Source organism: Mauremys mutica, chromosome 8 (assembly GCF_020497125.1).
Source record: "Mauremys mutica isolate MM-2020 ecotype Southern chromosome 8, ASM2049712v1, whole genome shotgun sequence".
In the NCBI taxonomy this organism is placed as follows: Eukaryota; Metazoa; Chordata; order Testudines; family Geoemydidae; genus Mauremys; species Mauremys mutica.
This window is the reverse complement of record NC_059079.1, coordinates 33,066,262-33,089,351: the sequence shown is the minus strand read 5'-3', so window position 1 is coordinate 33,089,351 and position 23,090 is coordinate 33,066,262. Positions and strand designations below refer to the sequence as shown.

Sequence of the window (23,090 nt, the reverse complement as noted above, 5' to 3'; positions counted from 1 at the left end):
GCAGATGTAAGCAAAGCACTCAGCTAGAAGAAGAGTGAGATAAGATAGGAAATGCCATAACTAGTGATAAATGTGTATAAATAGTGACCTTCCATGATTGCAAGAAAATGCAGCTGATTTTCAGTGTCGGGAAATTGTGCTTAGAATAATTTAAAAGGACATTTACAATTAATATTCATTGTTTTTCCACTGAGAAGCCTGAAAATAATTCCCCATCCTTCCAGTGTTTTGCCCTTTTCTACTCGGCAAATGTCTCCCACACAAGTATTTTGAAATAACTTCAGCATAATACACGGGTTAATTAAAAACAGTGTTCAGTATACAGTAACTTCTGTAGGGCTTTATCATGCCAGAAAATTGCTCTGTGAACTTTTGTCACATAGACAATTTCAGAATACTACAAAGTATTGTTTTTATAGGGGCTACAAAAGTGGGGTCTTATTCTACTTTCATGCACATCAGGTGGGAGTTCAGGCTACTCATGCTGTTGCTTTTTTAAAGTTATTTGCAATAGATGAAGGATTTATGGGGGTAGAGGTGATGGAAAATGATAGGTTAAATATATATTTAGAATCTGATGGACTATCCAAATCAGATCAAATTTTACAGTACAATAAATCAGATCTAAGCCTAAAACTCCACCAGTATTTCTTTAAATAACTGGATTTTTCATTTTAAAATTGCTTCACAAAGGAATCAGAGAAAGGAGAGGCAGCAATTCGACTAAGCTACACAAACTGCTGCACAATTATGGAGCATGACAAACATATCTATATATTGCAGTACCAGTGACATCCCAAAATATTTTTCTGAACTTTATAATATGCAAACACCTTTCAGCTATATTGTGTATCACTTTGTCTGGATTTGAGCCAGGCAGGAATCTTTGGAAAAGCCTCTCTGTGCTGCCACATAATTCTTCAGCGTGAGTATGACAAGGTTTTACCCAGTCTAGCACCCTGCCTCAGTTTTCCTTCCAGGACTCAGCATCCAGCTGCTTTTGAGTCAGGTTACACTCCTTGAGATCAGTTTATTAAAACAATATAGTCAAATGTCAACTTAAATCAAAACATGGCTTTTTCCCACTCCAGTTACTTCAGCCTCTTGCTGGGCTCAACAGTTCTTTCCATAACCTAGGTCCTGCTGCCTGATATTTCTTCATGCCTCTTAGGCTGTAGCTCCTACCTTATATTATAACCAGGCCTTTTCATATGGCTGTTGTGAAGAGCCCCTTCCCATATCCCTACTTCCCCTGTATCCCCTCAAATCTCTGCCCTGCCTATGACTGGTCAAGCAGGCTCACTCTTATAGGAAGTCCCACCCTTGAGCTAATGCCAGGTGACAGGAAGCCTGACTCTTAGGACTGCCACTCCATATATGCACCTTTCGCCTGACACTAAGCCAAGACATGAAGGTAAAGAGGAGCAGCCATATTGGTATTGGAGAGTGAAATGTGTTCCCAGATGGCAGTTTCACCCACCATCTTCTTCCAGTGAGAAATTAGAAGGGGTGGAGCTGGCATCCAGAGTTATCCTCCTCCCTTGTATCATCATGGCTCCTCCTCCTCTTCTCTTGCTTCAGTGGCTAGGTTTACCATGCCACAGGAAACTGATCCTGTAGCCCATGGAAGTTTGCAGAAGTGGGGAGAAGGCTCCTGCATCCCACTAACTGAACCTAGTGATTAATGCAGAAATAATCAGTCACTACAGGGTGTGTTAGTCATTGATTCCAGTGGAAACCAGGCAGCTGTAATGACTTATATGTCTGTATCGTAATTCTCTTTCTTTTCTTCCTACTAAATAGAAACAAATTCCTAGAAAAATTCTAGTAGACTCTGTCAGAAGCCTTCAACTGGCTTATTTAGTTTGTTGATCTTTATGTGCATTCGATTGTGTAATTTAAACATGACATCAGTTTAGAATATTGTTACCCATTCAGATAAATTAATGTGACATGCCTGGCTAGTTACATATGATTAATGTAGATAATCTCCCACTAAGATAACTAACCTGTGGGGGCAGAAGGAACCATCCTGAATGTGTAAACTGTTCCCATTCACCAATGGAATATTTATGAAATTGTTTAAAATGGGGTATTCAAGTTAATGTTGCCCCTGAGGCGCTATTACTTGCATAATAAGCACTCACTCGTAAGATAAGCAAAAAAGGACCTTGGCAGCATTACAAGGACACATTTTCTATAAGGCTGCATAGCTCTCTTAAGAGGCATATACAGGATCTTCTTTAGGATCAAGGACATATGGTTTTTTTTGTCTCTGGACAATGAAAGGAAATCCCTGTTGCAGTGTGAGTTCCCCTCTGTGACCAACATGCTGCTGCTGGATAGGAGTGTGCAAGTAAGACAATATCTTTTCCTAAATAGTTTTTGTTTTCTGTAGAAATTCTCTCCAAGCCCCAAGAATGGATTTTTTTGGGGGGGGAGAGGGGGAATATTGCATGGAGAAAGGGATGTAGCTGCCCTTCTCATTTACTTGAAATGCAGAATAGCCCTTAGAAACACTTTCTTTTCTATGATTAGTAACCTTCCCCATCAGTATCTTTTGGGCCTGCGCACCGTTTTTCCAGACTTAGTGTGTTAAGTTTGAGAAATTCCCCTTCACTCCATCACCTGAGAATGTTCAGTTCATTCAACGGGAGAGGAAATGGTGGCAGCAGGACTGAGGGCATTAGAAATCACCATATCAAAAGCAACAGCAAGAGAGAGTGTGCGGGAATACTTTTTCCACCCTATGACTATGAAGCCAGCAAGTAAAGAAGGAGATGGAGTGAGAAGACAATAGCATGCCTGACATGGTGTGTTACCAGCCAACCAATTGAGCTGTGTAGCACTCAGATAAATGCTATAAATATCTTTAATTAAATGAGGTACTTTTAATTTCAGTGCACCTGCATGTCCTGGGTGCTTTTAGGAGTAAGGCTACTTTCAGAGAGATCGGTTCGATAGGGTAAGTAGTTAATGTACAAAGGCAGGTGTTGAAACAAAGTGATGGTTACTTCTTTTTTTTTTCCTTTCTTTCTTTTGGAAGAGTTTGTTGAACCCAGTCCAAAAAAAATAATGTGGTTGGCTCACTTAACCTAGCCTTAAGTCCTTGTAGTAAAAATCCCAGCACTGGCAGACAAAGCAGAGTTCTGCTTTTCTTTTTCAAATCTGGTAGTGGGACCAAAATTTCATATGCAAACTTTTGTGCATGATTTTTTAAAAAGTGAATGAAGAGCTTAATGTGTATTTAAAGATGTTTGATTAGCTATCTAACATCTCCACTCTATAATATACCCTTACATTTGCTAGTTGTTTTGCCTTCTGTCCTTCAGTTTGTTCCTACTAAGAGAAAGGATCTTTAGATCTTATTGTCAGCTTCATTCCCACAGGAAGATATTTGTCATGCCAAAGAATGTTCAGAGCATTTTCAAGTTTCAATTAGCAAACAAATAGAAAATCAAATGAATTCTGAGGAGGAAACCTATGCAGTTAGACATGGTGGGATCAGTTGAAACATACATGGAAACTAGAATGAAAAATGCATTACTGTAAACTACCATATATTAATATATTTTTCAGCTTAGTGTTCAAAAGTATCTTTTTTTCCTCTGCATAGAAAGTTCTCAGTCAATGTGTCTTTTAAAATGAACCTGATAAGTAAATGTCAGAACAACATGCCTGCACTAAATTTTTTTTTAAATGATGTAATAACTTGCAGTCATTAATAGTAGATATAATTACTGGCATTTAGATAACCATTTCCATCCAAAGATCCCAACATTTTTCTATTGTCTGCTGAATAATGTTTAGTGACACTCTGGTCATTAAAGCTCATAGGCCTGATATTCATTTACAGTAAGGCACCTTCACACGGCATTTTCAAATGGTTTAAATGACAATGAGGACCCACATTTCTTCGGTACTGTGTAGCATAACTCTGGTAATTCAGGGTTCATCTTATTGCTGATAGTGATAAGTGCAGTGGTATATTGGTGTCCATTGACTTCTAGTGTACAGTCATAGCTGATCAAGGCCCTGATCCTGCAAACATATATTTGCTTAACTATATGCACAAGAATTGTTCCATGGGACTAACTCACATATGTAAAGGTTGGAACATGCATAAACATTTGTGGGGCTTAATTAATTACATTTTAGGGAATGTCTATGCTGCAGTGAACACACAGTGGCCCAGCAGGCATGTATTTGGATTGTTAGTCCACACTAAACCTGTGCCACCATGTCATCACTACTATTGTTACCGGTGCTAGGTAGATTAAAACTTGTAAGGCACCTTGTATTACACCTTAATATGCAATGAGAACATACATTAGAGATGCGTTGGGTCAAATTAATCTATCGTGTAGCTGCATCACGGTCACTGGAATTTCTCCAGAAATGGGTTTGGCCCCAATTTAAAGTGGATTTCAAAATCTGCATTATAAAATGATTAATTCTTTTAACAAATTGTACTTTTCTATTTAGGATATGTCTACTTGTTGCTGCCTTTTCCCAAAACCATAGAATCGGGGTTATCCTACTGTAGACAGACTGTAATGGGGACATACAGGTGCTCAGTGTCACTGAAAATCAAGCCATAATTGTCAAATACATTTTAGACAGAGTGTTTTGATCCCTCACTGTTTTTTCCTATGGTATGCAGAATTTACTTTGTTGCTTCAGAAATGTGCTAAACTCGTGTATCTTATGTTGTGCTGAATATAATCTTTTTATGAAAATATTTTATGATAATCATATGAACAGCAACAAATAAAGATCATCCAGAGTTAAAACAGATGTTAGTCTAAATTCTAAAACTATTCTGGCAAAGGGATAAAGGATTCCTAAGCTGTTTTCTATGACAGGTCTGGTCAAAATGAACTTTGAAGTACAAGGATCTTCTCTCTTCAAAAAAGAGAAGTTTATGTGATCTGTGCAGTGTGTCCTCGCAAAAAATGATTGATAATACTAACAAATATCAGTGGATGTAGGAAAGAACTTTAGAAGAGTTTAACATGCTGGAACGTACAAGCTGTTTCTCAGCTTTGATGATCATTTGTATTTTCTAAGCAGGTTGGTTTACAATGTCCCAAACTAGTACTTTTAACAATAGCTCCAGTAAAGTTAATAACGAGTTGCTGTTGGTTTGCAATGATGGATGCTTAATGTTGTAAAAATAACCAACTTTAGTTTATTCCCTTGAATGAACTCATTGATGATGTATTTTGCTGTTTATAAAGCTAGACAGATGTAAATGGCTATTATTCTGGAGAAGCATGTGCATAAATAATGCGCAGGATAGGTTAGATATTATGATGTTTATTCATTGCTCTGATTATAATGCTTGAAGTCTCATTAGACTTGCAATTCAAAACCAGACTACATGTACATTCCATCAAAAGAAGCGTGCAGGATGAATTGCAGTAAAAAGATGTTCATGTTGCAGCAATATGAATGCTAAAATATCTGTTCTCTTGGGGCAAGAGTGTGGCCTGTTTTGCTTGCTTGTGTAAGCCACGAAAGTGCATGATACACCCCATTTCTCCCTTGCACTAGTACATCATATTGCCACTTTCAGCTTTGCACAGCAGCAACATTACCCCTCCCCCAATCATGCATGGTGGATGGGCAGGGGATGGAGTCAAGACTCTACACCTCCTTTCACCACCAACACTCTCTGCAGCACCAGAGTGTGTGATAGACTGTGGTAGACCTGTTGCAATTTACTCCTTCTTCAAAGCAGTGAGGAGACTTCTGGAGTCACCATCTCCCTCCCAGACTGGGGCTTGATCATACTGCCACCATCTAAATCTTTGTTTAAATGTAATTGCAGCTCAGCTTTATGCATAGCCACACATCCAGTGTTGTTATAAGACATATCTAGTCTTCTGGGATTAAGTCAGCAAAGTGTTTTCTAATTCATTCAGAACAGATTATTTGGACCAATGGCCTGCTGATTTAATTATCTAGGGTATATACAGGACTTGAGTAGTATATCCTTGCAAACATTTTTCATACTGCTATGGAAAATATACAGTCTGAAGAAATCTTAAATCTCTCTCTCTCCTTATCATTGCTTTACTCTGTCCAAACATCAGAGAGTTTCCTGCTTTCCCACAGAAGGAAATTTCCTAAGCTGTAATCCTTTTTGAACTGAGATATCACAACGTGAAAGAAAAGTTATCTATCTTCCTGTATTCCCCCCCGCCCCGTGTTCTCATTAGACTTGACTGGATAGACTCTCAACCAGGACTTGAAGGACCAACATTGCTAGACCATGTGGAGCAAATATCAGGCACCAATCATCAGTCACATTGAACGAGCACAAAATACAGTGTAGGATTCATGACTTTTAGTTGCCTTTGAGCTCCTCGAATCCTGAGCCAGCTATGTGCTGATCCAGTCCAAAGATGTACATTAGAACCACCTACAGATGCTCTAAATTACACTAGCTGCCAGTGGCCAGCCCCAAAGGATCGATATGACAGCCAGGAATTGCCAGGGTGCAAGGAAGTGTCCCATACACCAGCTTCCGGGAGGAGGATGTCGTAGGAGTTGCAATGTCAGTTCTGTGATACCAGACAACCCCCCTAGACTGGGTTGATCTTCCTTGGGCTAATGATGCTGGATTTAGGGCTGCTTTTCACCACCAGTATGGCAGAAAGCAGCCCAATGCAGGTGAGAATCTGGCCCTCTGATCTCACCTGGTCCAGATTGACTCCATTGTTACTCCACCAAAGTCCTTGGGGTTGCTTGGCCTTACCATGACACAACTAAGAATTATTTGGCTCTCATTCTTCATTTCACTCTGTTCTGTTTCTGCAGCCAACATATTTGAATATTTCAAGGCTTTTGCACATATCATCATTATAGTGACATGCACTATTCCTCAGTTTTCATTATTTTTAAAGTGGTTATGAGTGAGGTGTTGGGTTGCTCATCAGGGCCTCAGATAGTGTAGTGTATTTGTAAGCTCTTTTCTAAAGGTGTATGATTCCTCTTACATTTTGGACCAGACATTTCAAGCCTCCAGACACATGCTCCTGTCAAGAAAGCAACAAAATGAGTTTTTCTTTAATAAAGTAAGTATTCTCATCTGGTGAGGCTTTCAGTCATTATCTTCGGCCAACCTGGACAAGCATGACCTTGTGTTCTTTCTGATCATGTGATATTTAAAATGATTACATGTTGTCTAAATAGTTTTTAAAAATTGTCTGTTAAGCGGATTTTAAAACATGCAAAGTTTAAGATAAGAGCAGTGGTGGCAAATGTTACTTCATCACTTGCAAAAAACAGATTTCTGTGTGACACATTAAATGGCTTTTTAAAAAAATTATACTTCTGTACTAGGTAAATGTGTCATATTAAAAATACGTTTTTGATCCCATCAGGTATCTCCAGGTTCCATTGTTCAATTTGAGAAGGGAAATTTCTCCTTGGCAACAGAAACCGAGGAAAAGCCTTTCCCTCAGGGAAATGAACATCTGTTACAGTGGGCCCAAAAGGAATATCGAGCAGTCACGTCTTTCACTGAACTCAAAATATCGAGAAACATTTACATCAAAGTGGGAGAAGGTAAGGATTTTTTTTTAACAGAACAGGGAAGGCATTATAGCAGGATGGTGAGAATGAGGCGCATTATAGTTTGTATTTTACACTCTGTATCTTAATAATTAAATATAATGCTCAATATTTTAGAATGGAGACATGGTTAAGGGGCATGTGGTGGGAGGGGAACAACAAATCTGAATGTCAGGCCATGGAGTTAGGTTCCTATGTAGGGATTCTGATGCCTTATTTTAGGCAGCCAAGTTTGGAAATTTTGCCCAGAATCCATTAGAGGAGTCAAATATTTAAGAAGTTGCATTTTCTAAAAGGATAAATGAATCGTGCCGACTAATCAGGTAGCCTGTACTCTTCATTTAAAGGATTGATCCTCAGAAACTGAGGCTGAGTGGGATTTATTTTTGCTAGCCAGAAAGTCACTGAGTTTTTTCTCTGTTTATTGCTTTAATCCAAGAAATGGACAGGGACTAGAGTGCTTTGCACAAAGAATTGTTCCCTTCTACCATTTTGAAAGATAAGGAGCCCCCAACTTGGACATGTGTACTTTGTAGCCTCAAGGATTCAGCCTGAATTAGTTAGTGAATGACTCTTGACTTTTTCTGATGCCAAATATGCATGCAGAATACACTGGTACCCTCCATTATCAGTTATCATGCAGGCCTGTCCCTAACTTGCTGCAACTTTCTCTTTATTTAGTGCTCTGAAGGTATAATCAGAGTTGTAGATCAAAGCAATGTTGGTACCAAAACACAGTGTAAATAATATTGAGATACAGACTGAGCACAGTCCAGAGATTCAAAGTGAAGGCTTCAGCACAACTGTTAGCCCCGGTATCGTAAAACTGGCACAGAATATTATCTAGCAATATGAGACTCCTTACGTTACTATGACTGGGAACAGTAGAAATCAGTGGGAAATTTTAGCGAACTCCAGCAAGTATTAGAAATATAGCATTTACCAGAACCAGTGGGCTGCCTAATTCAGCAGTGCTTCTGCAGTAATGCTGGAGAAGATGAAACTGCTGCATAATTCACCTAGCCAGTTACACAAGACTATGTGGAGAAAACATGCTTTCCCAAGCGCCTGCATATGATCACTTTATTTCCTGAAGCATGAGTCTTGCCCCCGCAAATCAGAACATGCCTGTTGGTTTTATCCAAAACCTGCCAAATTTCTGCAGGGATTCCCCCATTTGATTTTTTTTCTACTTGGCACCAGTCTACGACTTTAATGCCAGAGGGTCATTCAGAAATATATTTATTAGTTTATTAAACTGAACTGCCTTCATTGCTGTTCTTGGAACATATGTATGTTGGTGGTAGTTGTCTGTATGCTGTAGAGATGAACGATTAATTAGATACTTCAAAAATCTGACTGAATTTTGTAGGCTGATCTGCAAGTCTCCAATCAGATAAGCAGTTAAATATATAAGAAGCTAGCTACAGCTAAAAAAATGTTGAACACCACAATTCAACTAGGAATAACCACACGAGATGGGGCTTGGCAAGCAACCAAGATCGACACTTTCAAGGAGTTTCTACAAACAAGTTGAACTGTAACCCCTATATGGGTTTTAGATTAAAAGGTCTTTTAACTCCTGGAAAGTTGAGACTTGAGTCCTCAAATGGGCAGAAGAGTGAAAAATCAGATTTCTTCGGATTATGTACCACAGCAGTCAAATGACAAGAAGATCCATTGCACACAGTATCTCTTTGCAGTATCCCTCCCTGCAAGTTTAATAAGGGAATTGCTGAGAAACAAAATACCGAATTGGACAAAATGCAACATACACCAAATGAGAAGTTTCAGGCTTTTGAAACAAAGGTTAGGCTACCCAGAGCCCTGCCTGCAAGCTGATGATTGGCTCCTGTAAAGTGCTAAGCACCCTCCACTTCCACTGGCTCCAGTGAGAGTCAATTGTGCTTGGCATGAATTAGGGCACCTGATTGTGTCACCTATACCTGTGTTGGGTAGTACCTGATTTCAAAAAGACTTCACATAGCATGGTACTACTCAACATGAGTAAAGGAGGCAGAATCTGGTCCAGGAAGAGCTCAGCTCTTTAGAGGCTCAGGCCCTAACTGTGAATAAACTTGAATAGAAAATTCAGTTCATGGGGAAAAAAGGACTGGCACCTGAAGAAGAAAGCTCTTTCCAAGAACAAAATCACTTCTAACTTTGCTGTTGTAAGAAAACTCTGGTGAAGCAAGGAATGGCTGCTGAAGGGAAGTGGAAATCTAGAAAACCAGGTCAGGGCTAGGAGCATACAAATCATGGGGATGCCATACCTCAAGGATATAATAGAACTGGCTGATTAGAGATCAGATGGATGGGCATAATCAGAACATTAGACAGACTGCACTGAAATCCTGGGCCAAGGAAATATATGTGAAACAGTGTTACTATGTAAAATGAAGAGGGACTCAGAAAAGAACTGAAGTGGAGAACACGCTGATCACTGTTATCAGAGTTCAGAGAGAGACTGGATTCTGTTTGCAGGGACCTGTCAGTGGAACTATTCTCAATACAAGACCTCAGCCAGGCACACACAAGGAAAAATCCCTTTAATGGTATTTAAGAGGATGTTATTGATACAGATGTGATGACAGCAATTCTTTGTCCTGCAAAAGTTAGGATAACCTATTATGACAAAACATGTATGTTTTGGGACACAGACTCTACAAAATGCTTATGGGATAAAATGTAATCAGACATTGCCGGTGCAGATGCTAAAACTTCTATGTAGGATGGGGCCCAGTTTGGTTAGCATCAGTTAAATAGCCTGTTGCATGCTATTACTGTAGATACTAATTGTTCTTCCAACCATTTACTACAGTTGATGGCTTTGTTGTTTAGTTCAGAAATCCTGTGAGTATAAGCTCCATAAATATTTGGGTGCCTGCCCTGTAGTTAATTTCTTTGTCAGTGATAGGTGTGGTGGGTATAAAGTGGTGCTATACCACATGGTTTGCAGGATTACTGCTTTATATATTTCACTGAATTAATAGTCAAGCTTTTGCTAATTAATCTACAGAAATTTGTACTGAATCATTTTAATAGTTTTGGGGTTACTGCTTGAAATCACATTCACCTCTCTTCTCCTTGGCCCGCCCCTTCCTCACCCCCACCTTTTGAGGAGCTCTCCAAACTCCTCCCCATCCCTTGCACTGAAGAATTGCACCAACTCCCCTGCTGGGAAACAAAATCTCCACAGTAGTTTTAAATTTTCCTTGGTACCATTTTAAAGCTGAGACTTCTGTGCTCTCTTCAACATTCTGGAATAGCAATGTGCAAAGAAATGAGTTAAACCACCAACATGAGTGACAGAGAGATTCCTCTGCTTGCTCCTGGGCTGAAATCCCAAACCTCTCCCTTATACCAGACTTAGACTTTGAAAGGCGAGTTCCAGTTGGACGGAATTTTTACAGCTGAATTCTAAACAGTGGTTTATCATGGAAAGGTGATACAAGTAATGGCTCCTAATGCTTGTAAGCCAGGAGCACTAAACTGTGTCCAGTTTAGGGTCACATTGGCCAAGAACCAAGGGTAACACCCAGTTCATACAGAATGTAGCAGAATGCAGCCTCCCTTATCTTTAAAATGGAAGTGCTGCCCACAGAAACTACAGGTCCCAGTGTACAATATTCCACCTTAATCCAAGCAATCTGGCAGGATCTGAAGATGAAGCATCTGCCAGCTACACTGCAGAACTCCAGTGGGTACACTTTGGCAAACTGTGTTTCAAGGCATCTGTATATTCTGACCAAATACCCTATCATGTATTCTTCCATGAATATTTTACAGCAAATTCCATAGTATTATTGTCTGGAGATTACAGGAAGGTGGAGAGGCCGTAAACCAACCACTCCATAAATAATTTTTTAAACACCAATTAAACAGATTATTAAAACCCTAAACTCCCCCTCTCAAACAACTAGAAAATTCATAAACTAGAAAGTAATGACAGAATGGGTTTCCTTTTATCTTCTGTTACAATCAGTGTCTTGGAAATTAGCAGTGGCAAGAGTAAACAGTTTTTATGAGGAGGAAAAAGAAAAAATACATGTGTATATGTCAAATAGCCAGTGAGAGCGAGTTAAAATGAAGAGCAGAGGGAGAGTGTACTATCGAGAAGAGGCCCAGTGTGAGGAGTCTCAGTACCAGTGGCAGCCGGAGAAACAGATTGATTGATTGAACATTCTAGAAATACTTAATGAAGATGCCAGGAACAGGAATCAAGCTCTTTGCGGTGGCTAATGATATAAAGCATGTGGTGATCATCCGTGGCCTACTGAGAGGCAATTATTTTATGGCATGAAATGTATTACAGTGCTGCTGCTGAGGGTTAAATATCTATTTATTTGAGTTCAGTACGGATCATTTTCCATCCTTTGCTACATGGGAGGAGTTGGCAGAATTGCAGCTGCATTCAGGGCTCATCATCTGGCTGGGCACATAACAGATGTTAGCAGAGAGCTCTGTTGGGCAGCCTGCATAATTGTAGTCTCATATAGTTTTGAGAAAGAGATTATCTAGACGAGGAAGCAAAGTGAGTATTCAAAGACTATTTTGTACAGAGGTGGGGAAAGGAGCCATCTTAGCTGGTTGCACTATGCCTAGGGATTGCAGGAGTCTCTATATGAAGTTATGTACCAAACTGGAAGTCACTTGAAGGATGATGTGTCAGCCATAACATAAAGAACCAAATGTTACAAGTGGGCTTAGCTCAGTTTCCAAGTCTGTTGTGCAATTTTTACTGTACCATATCCTGATTTTTCTCATGAAAACTAAGTAGCTGTTCATCATGCTACTGATTTTGGAAGGATAATCTTGTGGTTAGAGCAAAGGGATATGAGTTTGGGATTTTATTTCTGTCCTTGCCACTGACTTCTTGTATGACCTTGGACATGTCACTTAAAATCTCTGTGCCACAGTGCCTACATCTGTAACATGAGGATAACTGCTTCACGGCATATTGTGAAGATTAATTCTTATGTTAAAGCACTTTCACTTCCTTGGATGGAAGGTCTTACAGAAATGCAAAATATTATTATGGAAATACTGGTATTTTTAATGCAATTTTACAGGCCCTATTTAAAAATCTGGCCCTCAAAACTATTGCTTCTGTTGTTTTGCATCACAGACTCAAAGGGCCACCATCAACATGGAATGTCAGCAGTATTAAATAAAGTATAGTATAGTAGTTTCAGGTACCACATTTGCCCTTGAATCTATCTGTTGTGACTTTATAGTCAGTTTTCCCTCTTGCTGTATGAAAGGTATACAAACAAGGGAAATGGTATATCAAGAAAACAGTTAAACTGACTATATACGAAGTATGGTCAAACACACAAAGTAAGAAAACTGAAAATAGAGAGAGAAAATGTCTGATCTCTTTCACTTATATTAACCTTGGATGTTATAACTAATGACTAAAAAAAATTCAGAAGGAAGGAAGTCTAGGTTATATGTTGAAGGTAGGGTGACCAGATAGCATATGTGAAAAATCAGGATGCGGGGTAGGGGGTAATAGGCGCCTATATAAGAAAAAGCCCTGAATATCAGGACTGTCCCTATAAAATCAGGACATCTGGTCACCCTAGTTGAAGGTATCCCTTTTAAATATTATTTGTGAATTACATTCAGAAGAAATATTTTTTTAAACACAATGCACTAGATTAACTGTACTTTTATTCATTCTGAAGAAAGTTTACTACACCCATCATTTTTCAGCTATCACCTTTACTACACCTGTAATTTACTACACCTGTTTTCAGATGTCTGTGTCTTGTAAATGGAAACTATCAATTATAAATTATTTATAGCGTTTGCTTCAGAGATGTCCTATATTGTTAGAACAGTAACACCATTTTTTTTCAAGATTGTTGGTGTATCATCCATACTTACGAAAGTAAGTATACTTATATCAGGATTACAAGGAAGTGTTGCATTTAAGTGGAGTGTGTGTGTTGAGTGGGGGTATATACTTATATATCAGTGCATATGTGTATACTTTTTTTTCCCAGATCAAGTTTTTCCTCCCACATGCAACATAGAAAAGAATTTCCTCTCTCTGAATTACCTTGCGGGATATCTACAACCAAAGACAGCGGAGGGGTGCCTTATGTCTGCCACAGACCAAGAAAGAGAGGTTCATATAATTGAATTAATCACTCCAAACTCCAATCCTTACAGGTAAAGTGTCCACAAATTAAGTTATAACTTAAATTTGTGAGGATTAGATAACTAAAAACCCTAATATCTGTCAAAAATGAAATCAATGGGACTTGGTCATTATAAGAAAGAGTTGAAGAATCAGACCTGTTCTGCTTTAAATTAGGTAGAAATCTGAGATATTTAGTACAAGAAGGATATTGGAGCAGGACCCTGGATTGATGCCTCAAAACGATACATTCATTTTCCTGTTTGGACTGTAAAAGTAAAGTGTAGTTCCTGTGGGCCATATCCTGCCATTGTTCTGCAGGCAGAACTCCTATTCAAGTTGTGGGACTATTCACAGAGTAAGGGTGGCAGAGCCTGGCCTGAAGTGTTCAAGAGAAGCCAGCTGGCACAAAGAAGTGAGCATCATCTGGTAGCGAGCACTCCCAAATTGTAATCTCGGCACTATCAATGACTTGCCAAATCATTTAACCTCTGTGACTCAGTTTTCCTCACAGTATTGCTGTCAAGGGTATTAAGCTTAACTAAAATGCCATGAAGATTTAGGGCAAGTTTTGGGGTGTGACTTGTGTGGGTTTTTTGGTTTTTTTTTTTGAAAGAGTACTAACTTGTAGCCTAACTGGTCTCAGTGGAGTCAATGGTAAATCTCTGCTTGATTTCAGTGGAAGCAGAGTTAGGCCAATGTAGAGCATTTTTTAAAATCCCACCTGTAGAGTCCTATATAGGTGCTAAGTATTATTATTGTACATAAAATCTGTATTTCACTGTCAGCATAGCAGTGCAGCTTTTCCACAGGCACCAGTAGAAGTGTGTATTCCTCAAAGACAATGGAAAGAGACTAATGTCTGCTTACCAAAGAGACCAGGCAAATCCCTAAGAGTTACCCAATTTTGTCATAATTTCATTAAGAGCAAATCCAGCTCCTTGGCAGTGGAATTGGTACACCTCAATTATACAAAGGAGTTCGCTTGGGAGAGGGCTACACAGGGGATGCACACACCCAGCATGATGCTGAACCCAGCTCTGCAGGAGTTTCTTAAATAGCAGTGCCTGGGAGTTTGAGGGAGGGCTGGGTCATGACAGAAGCAGGGCAGGGTAGGGCCCATGGATTTGCTGCTGCATGGCATGAGTTGGGATGGTAAAGGGCTACTTCAGCCATTGTGCTGAAGCATAGCTTCTATGGAGCAGATCCTTTTCACCACTGCCACCACTGGCTCCTGTAGGGATGCCCAGTTACAGCTTTCTGCTTGGGTGGAGCTCTGGGTCTTGGTTTTGGCTGAAAGTGCATAATGGGAGTTTATTTTTCAGATGTTTAAACTGCAAATGTTTCTTAGTTTAAATGTACTAGTAAAATTTAGGATTAAAAAAGAAGTGTACTAATTCAGTACCTGCCTCAATCCTGCTATATGCCCAGATGCTGCCCATGTTGAAAGGGCAGCTGTCTGTGCAAAGTGTTTACCCACTGAGCTACAGAGAAACCAACAGGAACTAAGAGGGACGTGTTCATAACTACAGGAGATAAGACAAAGGTCTGAGATATTAAATCAAAATGCAAAGTTTAGTTGAGGCCCATTAATTGGCAACAAGCATACTTTTATGGTCTATGACTTGGTAAAATCATGGTGGAAATGAAGATTTTCTGTTGAATTTATATTCTGCATGAGGAAATATTATTGCTGGATAAAATTCACTTGCTCTACTTATTTTACTATGCTGTTAAAAATCTGGATTGTATTCCTAAATTTTCCAGCAATCAGTAGGTTGAATGTCTGTTTTCTTTTTTTTTTTATAAATAACTATATATCCAGAAGTATTGGAAACTAAACACAATAGTATAATAATTCTACGATACATGCAATATTTTAAGAGCAGATATTTTACTAAAACACATTATTTGTACTTTTTTGTGTTGCTGAACCTGCCTAGTTTATTTTGTTTTTTGGTACGATGGGATGATCTTTTGATATTTAATATATGTATACCCATGGAAAACTGAAATAACTATATTTAAGAGTTGTTTTGTTAAAATGAGGAAAAAAATATTGTATAAAGCAAACTGCTAGTGGTTCAGTTTAATCTACCTTAAATAACAGCTGGAACAAGTAACAAAAACTTTCTGTAAATAAGAGATTAAAATATTTAACAATAATTATTAGTCTGAAAAAGCACTTGATTCTGTTAACGTAAAATCATTTTAGTGTGTGTGAAGTAACAATCTGTTTTGCACATGTTGTGTTGCCTGGGATAATCTCCAGGATTTTAATCAGCTGGCCAGACACTGGAATCATGATGGACTGGAAGAAGTTCGATAGCTGAAAAATTCTGGCATTTTGGTCTTACTTTGTCTTTATTTTCCACATACAGTGCTTTCCAGGTGGATATAATCATTGACATTAGACCATCTCAACCAGACGTCATGCTTGTCAAGGACCTCATACTTATCCTCAAGTGTAAAAAGTCTGTCAATTGGGTTATCAAGTCACATGATGTTCAGGGAAAACTGGAAGTGATTGTAAGTTAATGTATTTTTTAATTTTTCAAGAAGCAAAATGCTGTTAATAGCTAATATGTTATGTGAATGAGTTAGAGTACAATAACATACTGCTCTCTGAATGTCTTCTCCCTCTTAGCTAACATCCCTGGGTTATTAGCACTTTTCACAAAGCAGCATTCAGAAGTCTCTACATATGTACAGAGGAACACATACATAGAAAAACTCTTCTGGCAGCTGGTGACATTTGGGCCAGAAGTGGATGGTGCTGCTGAATAGAACATAAATCCCTCCCACTTATCTGACACCCATGAGATGTATGCAGATTCCTTACACGTTGAAAAAAATATTCACTTCTCATGTGCCAGCACCTCAGTGAATGAATTCATAAGTTCATCTCAGAAGTTGGCAAGATGCCTGCAAGGGCAGAATGCATAATCATAACTACAAGTAACACACCCACATCTCCTACAGAAGTGGGAACTGGTTAGTTCTTCTTATAGTGGGAATAACACTGGACTTCATTTCTATCCACATAATCGTGTTTGGCCAGACTGCCCTCACCTTTGCTCAGACTGCCCTCACCTTTGCTCAGGTTTCAAACATTTTCAAACCTGAAGTTAGACTCCTAAATCCGTATCTAGGCATAGCTGGAAGTTCCATTTCAGAAAGACACCTGATGCATATTCTATGGCTCAGCACCATATCTGTTGAGAACACAATAATGAGCTTTCCCTAGTGAAAAATAGATTGATCTTGACCATATAAACAGCGTGGCCCATATCTGTCATATTTGATTAGTTATGTTGCATGCTTTCTGTTTAGCTTAATAAACTAAATAAAAGATATCTTTGTTGGGAGCCAGACCTGTGTCCTAATGGTTAAGTGCTGCATGCTAACTGGAGGACACTCTGTGAGCTGTAGTTCATTTATAAGAACATCACTTTGCTTGACAGCTCTCCTGTCTTGCTGATTTGGGAGCAGTACTACAGGCCCTGGAGAGAGCTGAATCTAGATCTCCTGGGAGGATTGTAGGCAGGGTGCAGGGTCTTGATGGTAAGGGAAGTCAAGGGAAAACAGAAGGGATGCTCAGGCTATGGAAGGAAAAGTTGTCCTTTGTGACATCTCAAAATCTCCCTCCCATGCCAGTGTGTGGAAGGGTAAAGTGTGCCCTGGGTAGTCATGTGCAATAAGGGAAAGCCCAAGCTTAGTTTACTGAGCTTAGCACATCTGTAAACACGGACCCAAAAAAAAAAGTTCATATTCTCAGTCGGGATTACTGCATAGAATTTGCTACTGAATGTTTTAGGCATAAACTGGGACAATGCCTTTTTGAAGGAGTATTTTCACATGCTGTAGAATTGAGAGCAAATCCACTGCATGCTCATAGGCAGCTAGAACCTAAATTGCATGTGCATATAGCTACCTAAAAAAATTGCCATTTGTGGCTTATGTATTTGCTGTGATATGAAATCATAAAGGACAGTAAAATGTCTCAAATGTTTATTAGGTGTTAAGAGCACAAAGCAAGATTATTGATTTTTATTAAAATGGTCCCTTTTTATAATTCAATTAAATATTCAATAAAAAAGATAGAATGTATTATTTCATAAGAACATAAGAACGGCCATACTATGTCAGACCAAAGGTCCATCTAGCCCAGTATCCTGTCTTCCAACAGTGGCCAATGCCAGGTGCCCCAGAAGGAATGAACAGAACAGGTAATCATCAAGTGATTCGTCCCATGTTGCTCATTCCCAGCTTCTGGCAAACAGAGCTAAGGACAACATCCATGTCTATCCTGGTTAAGTGGATGACACAATGTAATGTTTCTCATTTAGCATAACAAAAACAGGAAACAATATTACATTTTGAAGTGTTAGGACATCAGATCATTTTTATTTCCATGCTAAAGTTCTTGGGCAAATATTTCCTCCATTGTGTCATTCAAAATGCATCCCTTTCTGAATATACATCCTTGGCCTACAGTAATTATGGGGGGAAAGAACTGAATGTCCCCATATCATTCAAGAAGACTGTACATTACAGTGCTCATCCAAGAATTGGGCTGTGTTTATTCCTCTATTCAGATGAAGTTCTTTCCAAACCCAATTTTGGATATTGCGTAAAAACATTACAAAACAATTAGGTAATGTTTCATTATGTTCTTTTTTTACCAGCTGAATCAGTTCCACACTTTTGAATTTTCCTAAATTCTTGCCCTCTGCACAAATCACAATTGTCCTGGGAGAAAGTATTGGCAAACATTGAAAGGTGAATACTAAGCTGCCTCTAAACCAGGGAAGTGAGTTAAGGTCCAGATTCATAGACTCATGGAAATTAGAGAAGGAAAGACCAATTAGGTCATCTAGTCCATCCCACAGCTTACTGTGCTCATGAGATTTTTGATTAAATACTACAATCCAGTAATGTATTTCGTATGGAAAAAGGAATTACAAAATTATAGTGCACAATGGTCCAAATTCAGCTTGAGGTAAGCGGGCACAGTTCCACTCACACCATGGCTGAATTTGGCCCATTTTGTACAGCATTACGTATTTTAATTGGTATTGTACCTGAGTAGATTAATGCAAATTATTTTTTGTCTCACATTTAGAACACCACTTGGAATGCCTGGCATTCTAACCACTTCATTCAAGCATACCAAGTTTTTCAAAACTATAGGTTGTGCTGTGGGTGAGGAAGAGAAAATACAATGTATTGCCAAGTTCTATTATCTCCCATTCATTTTAGCATATATAAGTGCAAGTGGGAATGGGTGAAATTCTTGTAGGGTAAAAAACAAATGATTTAAATGCTTGGAGAAATGTTAGGACTGTGCTTTGGATAAGAAAAAATAACCAAATACAATAAATGATGCCAAGTTCTGAAATGGTCTCCATTTCAGACTGCATTTGGGGTAGCTGTGTTTGTTTGTGTATTTTGTTTTGGGATGCCTGCCAAGTATAAAGGAGAAAAAATTCTGGAACCTACCAGAGGAAACTGCTGTTACATCTTCACAACAACATCTGGAAAATATGTAAATAGCTTTCTAGCTCTAACACGTAATGGTTTATGAATATGGGTCCTCGAGGTGTGAACCAGGATGTTGACAGGGCATACAAATGAATTGCCCAATTCTGCCAACCTTTGTTACTACACTTAGTCTCAGTGGGTTTATGCACAGGAGTGAAGGTGTGCAGGTTCAGTGTGTAATGGAGAGGTGCAAACAAATCCTAAAATTGGCCAGTGCCAGTTATGACAATAATATTCGGCTGTGTTGTCCTAACAACAAAATTTAAAAAGTGAGGTCAGAAAGGAAAATATGGCAAATTTGGGGCAGTATAGTAATTCCAGCCAGTCAGAACTATGTTTATTTGAAATGTATATGAAGTTGTATCCAGATTAGTATCTGCTGAAAAGTAAAAGATTACTTGAACCAAGGTATTAAGAGGAGACACTAAAATTGGGATGTCCCTTGTTTCCTTTTTGTTTTGTTTTTTCCTCCTCCTTGAAAGATTTCCTATATTGATAATGCTGCAGAAAACTTTGTGGCTACAGATCACCCGGCTCACTTCTCATTATACTTTGCGCTTATGGTATGATCATTAAACTGTAGATATCAAATTTTTATGTCTAAGGAGCCTGATAGTGAATTCTCATTAACTTTTCTGGAAGTTGAGTGTATAAAAAATGTCAGATTGGACCTTTAGTGTTATCAACAGACCTACCTACTCATATTTCCTTGTCCAAAAACTTGGTTGGTGACACATTAAGAGGGAATTTATTTCTTTGAACCTTGATCTGAAGCAGCAGGCAGATATGACAACTGTCCTGCAGCAAGCTGGCAAAGACAGGTCAGCATTGTAAATCTTTTAAAGCCCTACAGTGGGAAAGGATTAAGATTTGGTCATGTTGACAGCAAACAAAATGGGAAACAAATGGGGATTTTAGCAAAAATGCAGCATATATGATGGAGAAAATAATCATGCATGGAAATGAAAGTGTTTCTTGTGCAGCATGAAAATAGTATGATCTGCAGGCACATAGCAGCAGTTGTTAAAAAGTGGTCCATTTTCCTCTTTACTGGACATTATTATTACATTCAGCTTGATCTGTAGCTAATGTGATTGTTATAAACTTAACTTTGTGCAAATATATGTTTAAACCCAAGATGCCAAATATTTAAAATAAATTTAAAGTGGAATAACAGCAAATATTTTATGACGGACCCTGTAACAGCTAGAGATGCTTGTTTTATCCCCTTGATTTGAAGATTTAAATGAGAGATTTTGAAATTTAGCATAATTATTTATAAAAAAAATGAAAGATAACTGACATCTGTAATCAGCTGGGAATTGTTATGTAATATCACTATGAATTTATTTGTGTATGTACTTTTCATATTGTAGCTTATCAAGTTATGCACAAGTTGTATTTATGAGAATATACATAATGGTACTTATATATTTTTTTAAACATGTCTTATAGCTAGCTATAGACCTGAAAGATGCTGAGTACTCTAGATTTCCAGTGACTGAAAAATGTACAGTAATGTTTGAGGATGCTCAGCATTTTGCAGGAGGCATCTGGTACTTTGTAGGATCAATTTCTAAGAGCCTCTTCTAGTGAGACACTGAGGCCCAGCTGATTTCAATGGGAGTTAGTGCATAAATACCTCTGAGGATCTGGGTCTGTGTCCTCAAGTCCCTTGGCTTCAAAGGTGGAATAGATGATGTGCAGCTGTACCATAAAGGATTGGGTCCTAAGCTGTGCCTTTTTCATTGCTGCCATACTGTGCAGGAGACTGGACTAGTGGTACAATGAAGATTTTGCATACATAATTAAAATGACACCCACCCCCATAGTGTCTAGTGAGGCAAGATGGTCATTTGAAAAAATCAGGTCTCTTATTGTGGTTCTCCTCAACTTATGGCTAACCTCAACTCATGGTCTGAAAAGTATATGGTTATATTAAGGGTCATATGTTTGTCCTTGTGAACTTTAGTAGGAAAGGGTAAAATATGTTGACAAACCAGATGCAATAGATGTTGTTCTTTCGCATTTTTAAATTCATTTTTCTATGACTGGAAAAAGCTTCAAGTGCCAATTCACGAACCAACCAATCTATTTCTGTTTTATGTGCAGGCACCAAACAGTATTGGCTTTGGAAAAGAAACGGAACGATCTATGATTATGACTAAATTAGTAATACCTGATATTCCCTCGTCTCATGAGAATTTGATTAAGTGGGCTTATGACCATGGCTATAGCCCAGTTACTTCCTACACAATAGCCCCTGTGGCTAATAGGTTCCATCTACGAATTGAAGACAGTGGTAAGTCTGAGGGTGGATTTTTATCATATACAAAAACATACCATACTCTTAGGTAAGTGACATTTTGACAGAGCCTGTGTTTGAGGTTTCATTCACTGAGATCTCAGTACTTCCAGGCTCAGAGTATCAAGGGAGCTCACATCTTCCAATCAGCAAAATCTTACCAAAAAAAGTTACGAGAGTTCTAGTAGGAAACCCCTGGAGACTGCTATTACCTGAAATATTGGTGGAATTGAGTAGCTGCATTTACCACAACTTGAAGCTAATACAATTAACTGTACTCAGTGCTCACTGGAATTAGGGGCTGCCAGTGGCTGGACAGGTTGTTAATTAGTCTGGCTTTGTCTTTCAAAAATATGAACATAATGTTTCCCTGGGTTATTTTAAATGGTTTACACACAAAATTGTCTTAACAGAAGAGCCTGAGCAAAGATAGTAAATAAAAAGGCTTTTAAAAGATAGAGTTATTGAGCCAAAGTCACTGATGGCAAAAGTAGGTCCAGTGCCATTGAAGCCGGTTAAAGAATAGCCACTTACACTGGATCTGAATTTGGCCTATTGAGAATAATGTTTTGCATAATAAAAAGCTTATATTTGTGTTTCTAGAGTAGTTATATGGCTTCCAGATAATTAACTGCTTGTGGCCAGATGTTGTGATTTCAACCCTGAATAACAATGCAGAGAGCCTCGGGGCCAACCACTACTCTTGTTTGCCCATCCATGTAAATCAAGAGAATTTTATTGAATAGTGATGTTACCCTGGTGTACGTCTGGAACTCCAATTGAGTTAATTCTGGATTTACACTGGCAGGTAACAGGAAAATTTTACTCCAGGAATTGATGTGTGACAGCAACATTGTTGAAGTGAATATACTGTATTAATTGGTTGTGATGTTTCCTTCTCATTTGTTTACTCTTTGCAGATAATAGGCCCACTCCTCAAAGTCCTTTTTCAATCCTTACTGAAACAAAATTCCAGCAGTAGATATGCCTGATTAAAGACTTACAGGGCCCATCATCCACTACTTCACTCTATAAAGGATAAATTGTTGTAGTTATCTAATAAATATGAAGAGGCTGTTGCTTTCCGCAAGGACAGTTATTCTGGATAATGTTTGTCACGGTGTCTAGGATGTGGCTCAAAACCAAGTGTGCCTAAGTCAGGTCAGCTGGTCAGAAAACAGGACAGATACCCCAAACTGGTGGTATAGTCTATAATTAGATTTTACCAAACCAGTACCAAGTGTGTACTCCTGGATTACTGTATTAGCCTTACCATGGAACCACAGAAGATCCCCTTAGGCTCTCCATCGCATCTTGCCACTCAGACAAATTGGACTTTGTGATGAAAGGTTATTAAAACCAAAATTCACCTCACATTAGGTTCTTCCAACCCCAAAGTGTCAGTCACTCACCCCAGGTCAATGGATGCTCTGGATCTCATACCAAAAACAATGCTGACAGCCAATGTCTTTAGCAAACTAAAGAAAAAGAAATGAGTTATTGAGAGGTTAA

At 38.7% G+C, this 23,090-nt stretch overlaps 1 protein-coding gene across 12 annotated transcripts in view; it reads left to right on the top strand.

The window, feature by feature from the left end:
- Positions 1-23,090, top strand: part of TGFBR3 (transforming growth factor beta receptor 3) — a 184,620-nt gene that overhangs the window by 124,560 nt on the left and 36,970 nt on the right. For all 12 annotated transcript variants that reach the window (XM_045026560.1, XM_045026571.1, XM_045026568.1 and 9 more), the window contains 4 exons: positions 7,392-7,575; positions 13,593-13,761; positions 16,111-16,258; positions 21,386-21,575. In XM_045026560.1, the coding sequence (XP_044882495.1) occupies positions 7,392-7,575; positions 13,593-13,761; positions 16,111-16,258; positions 21,386-21,575 (691 nt within the window). The remainder of the gene's footprint in view (positions 1-7,391; positions 7,576-13,592; positions 13,762-16,110; positions 16,259-21,385; positions 21,576-23,090) is intronic.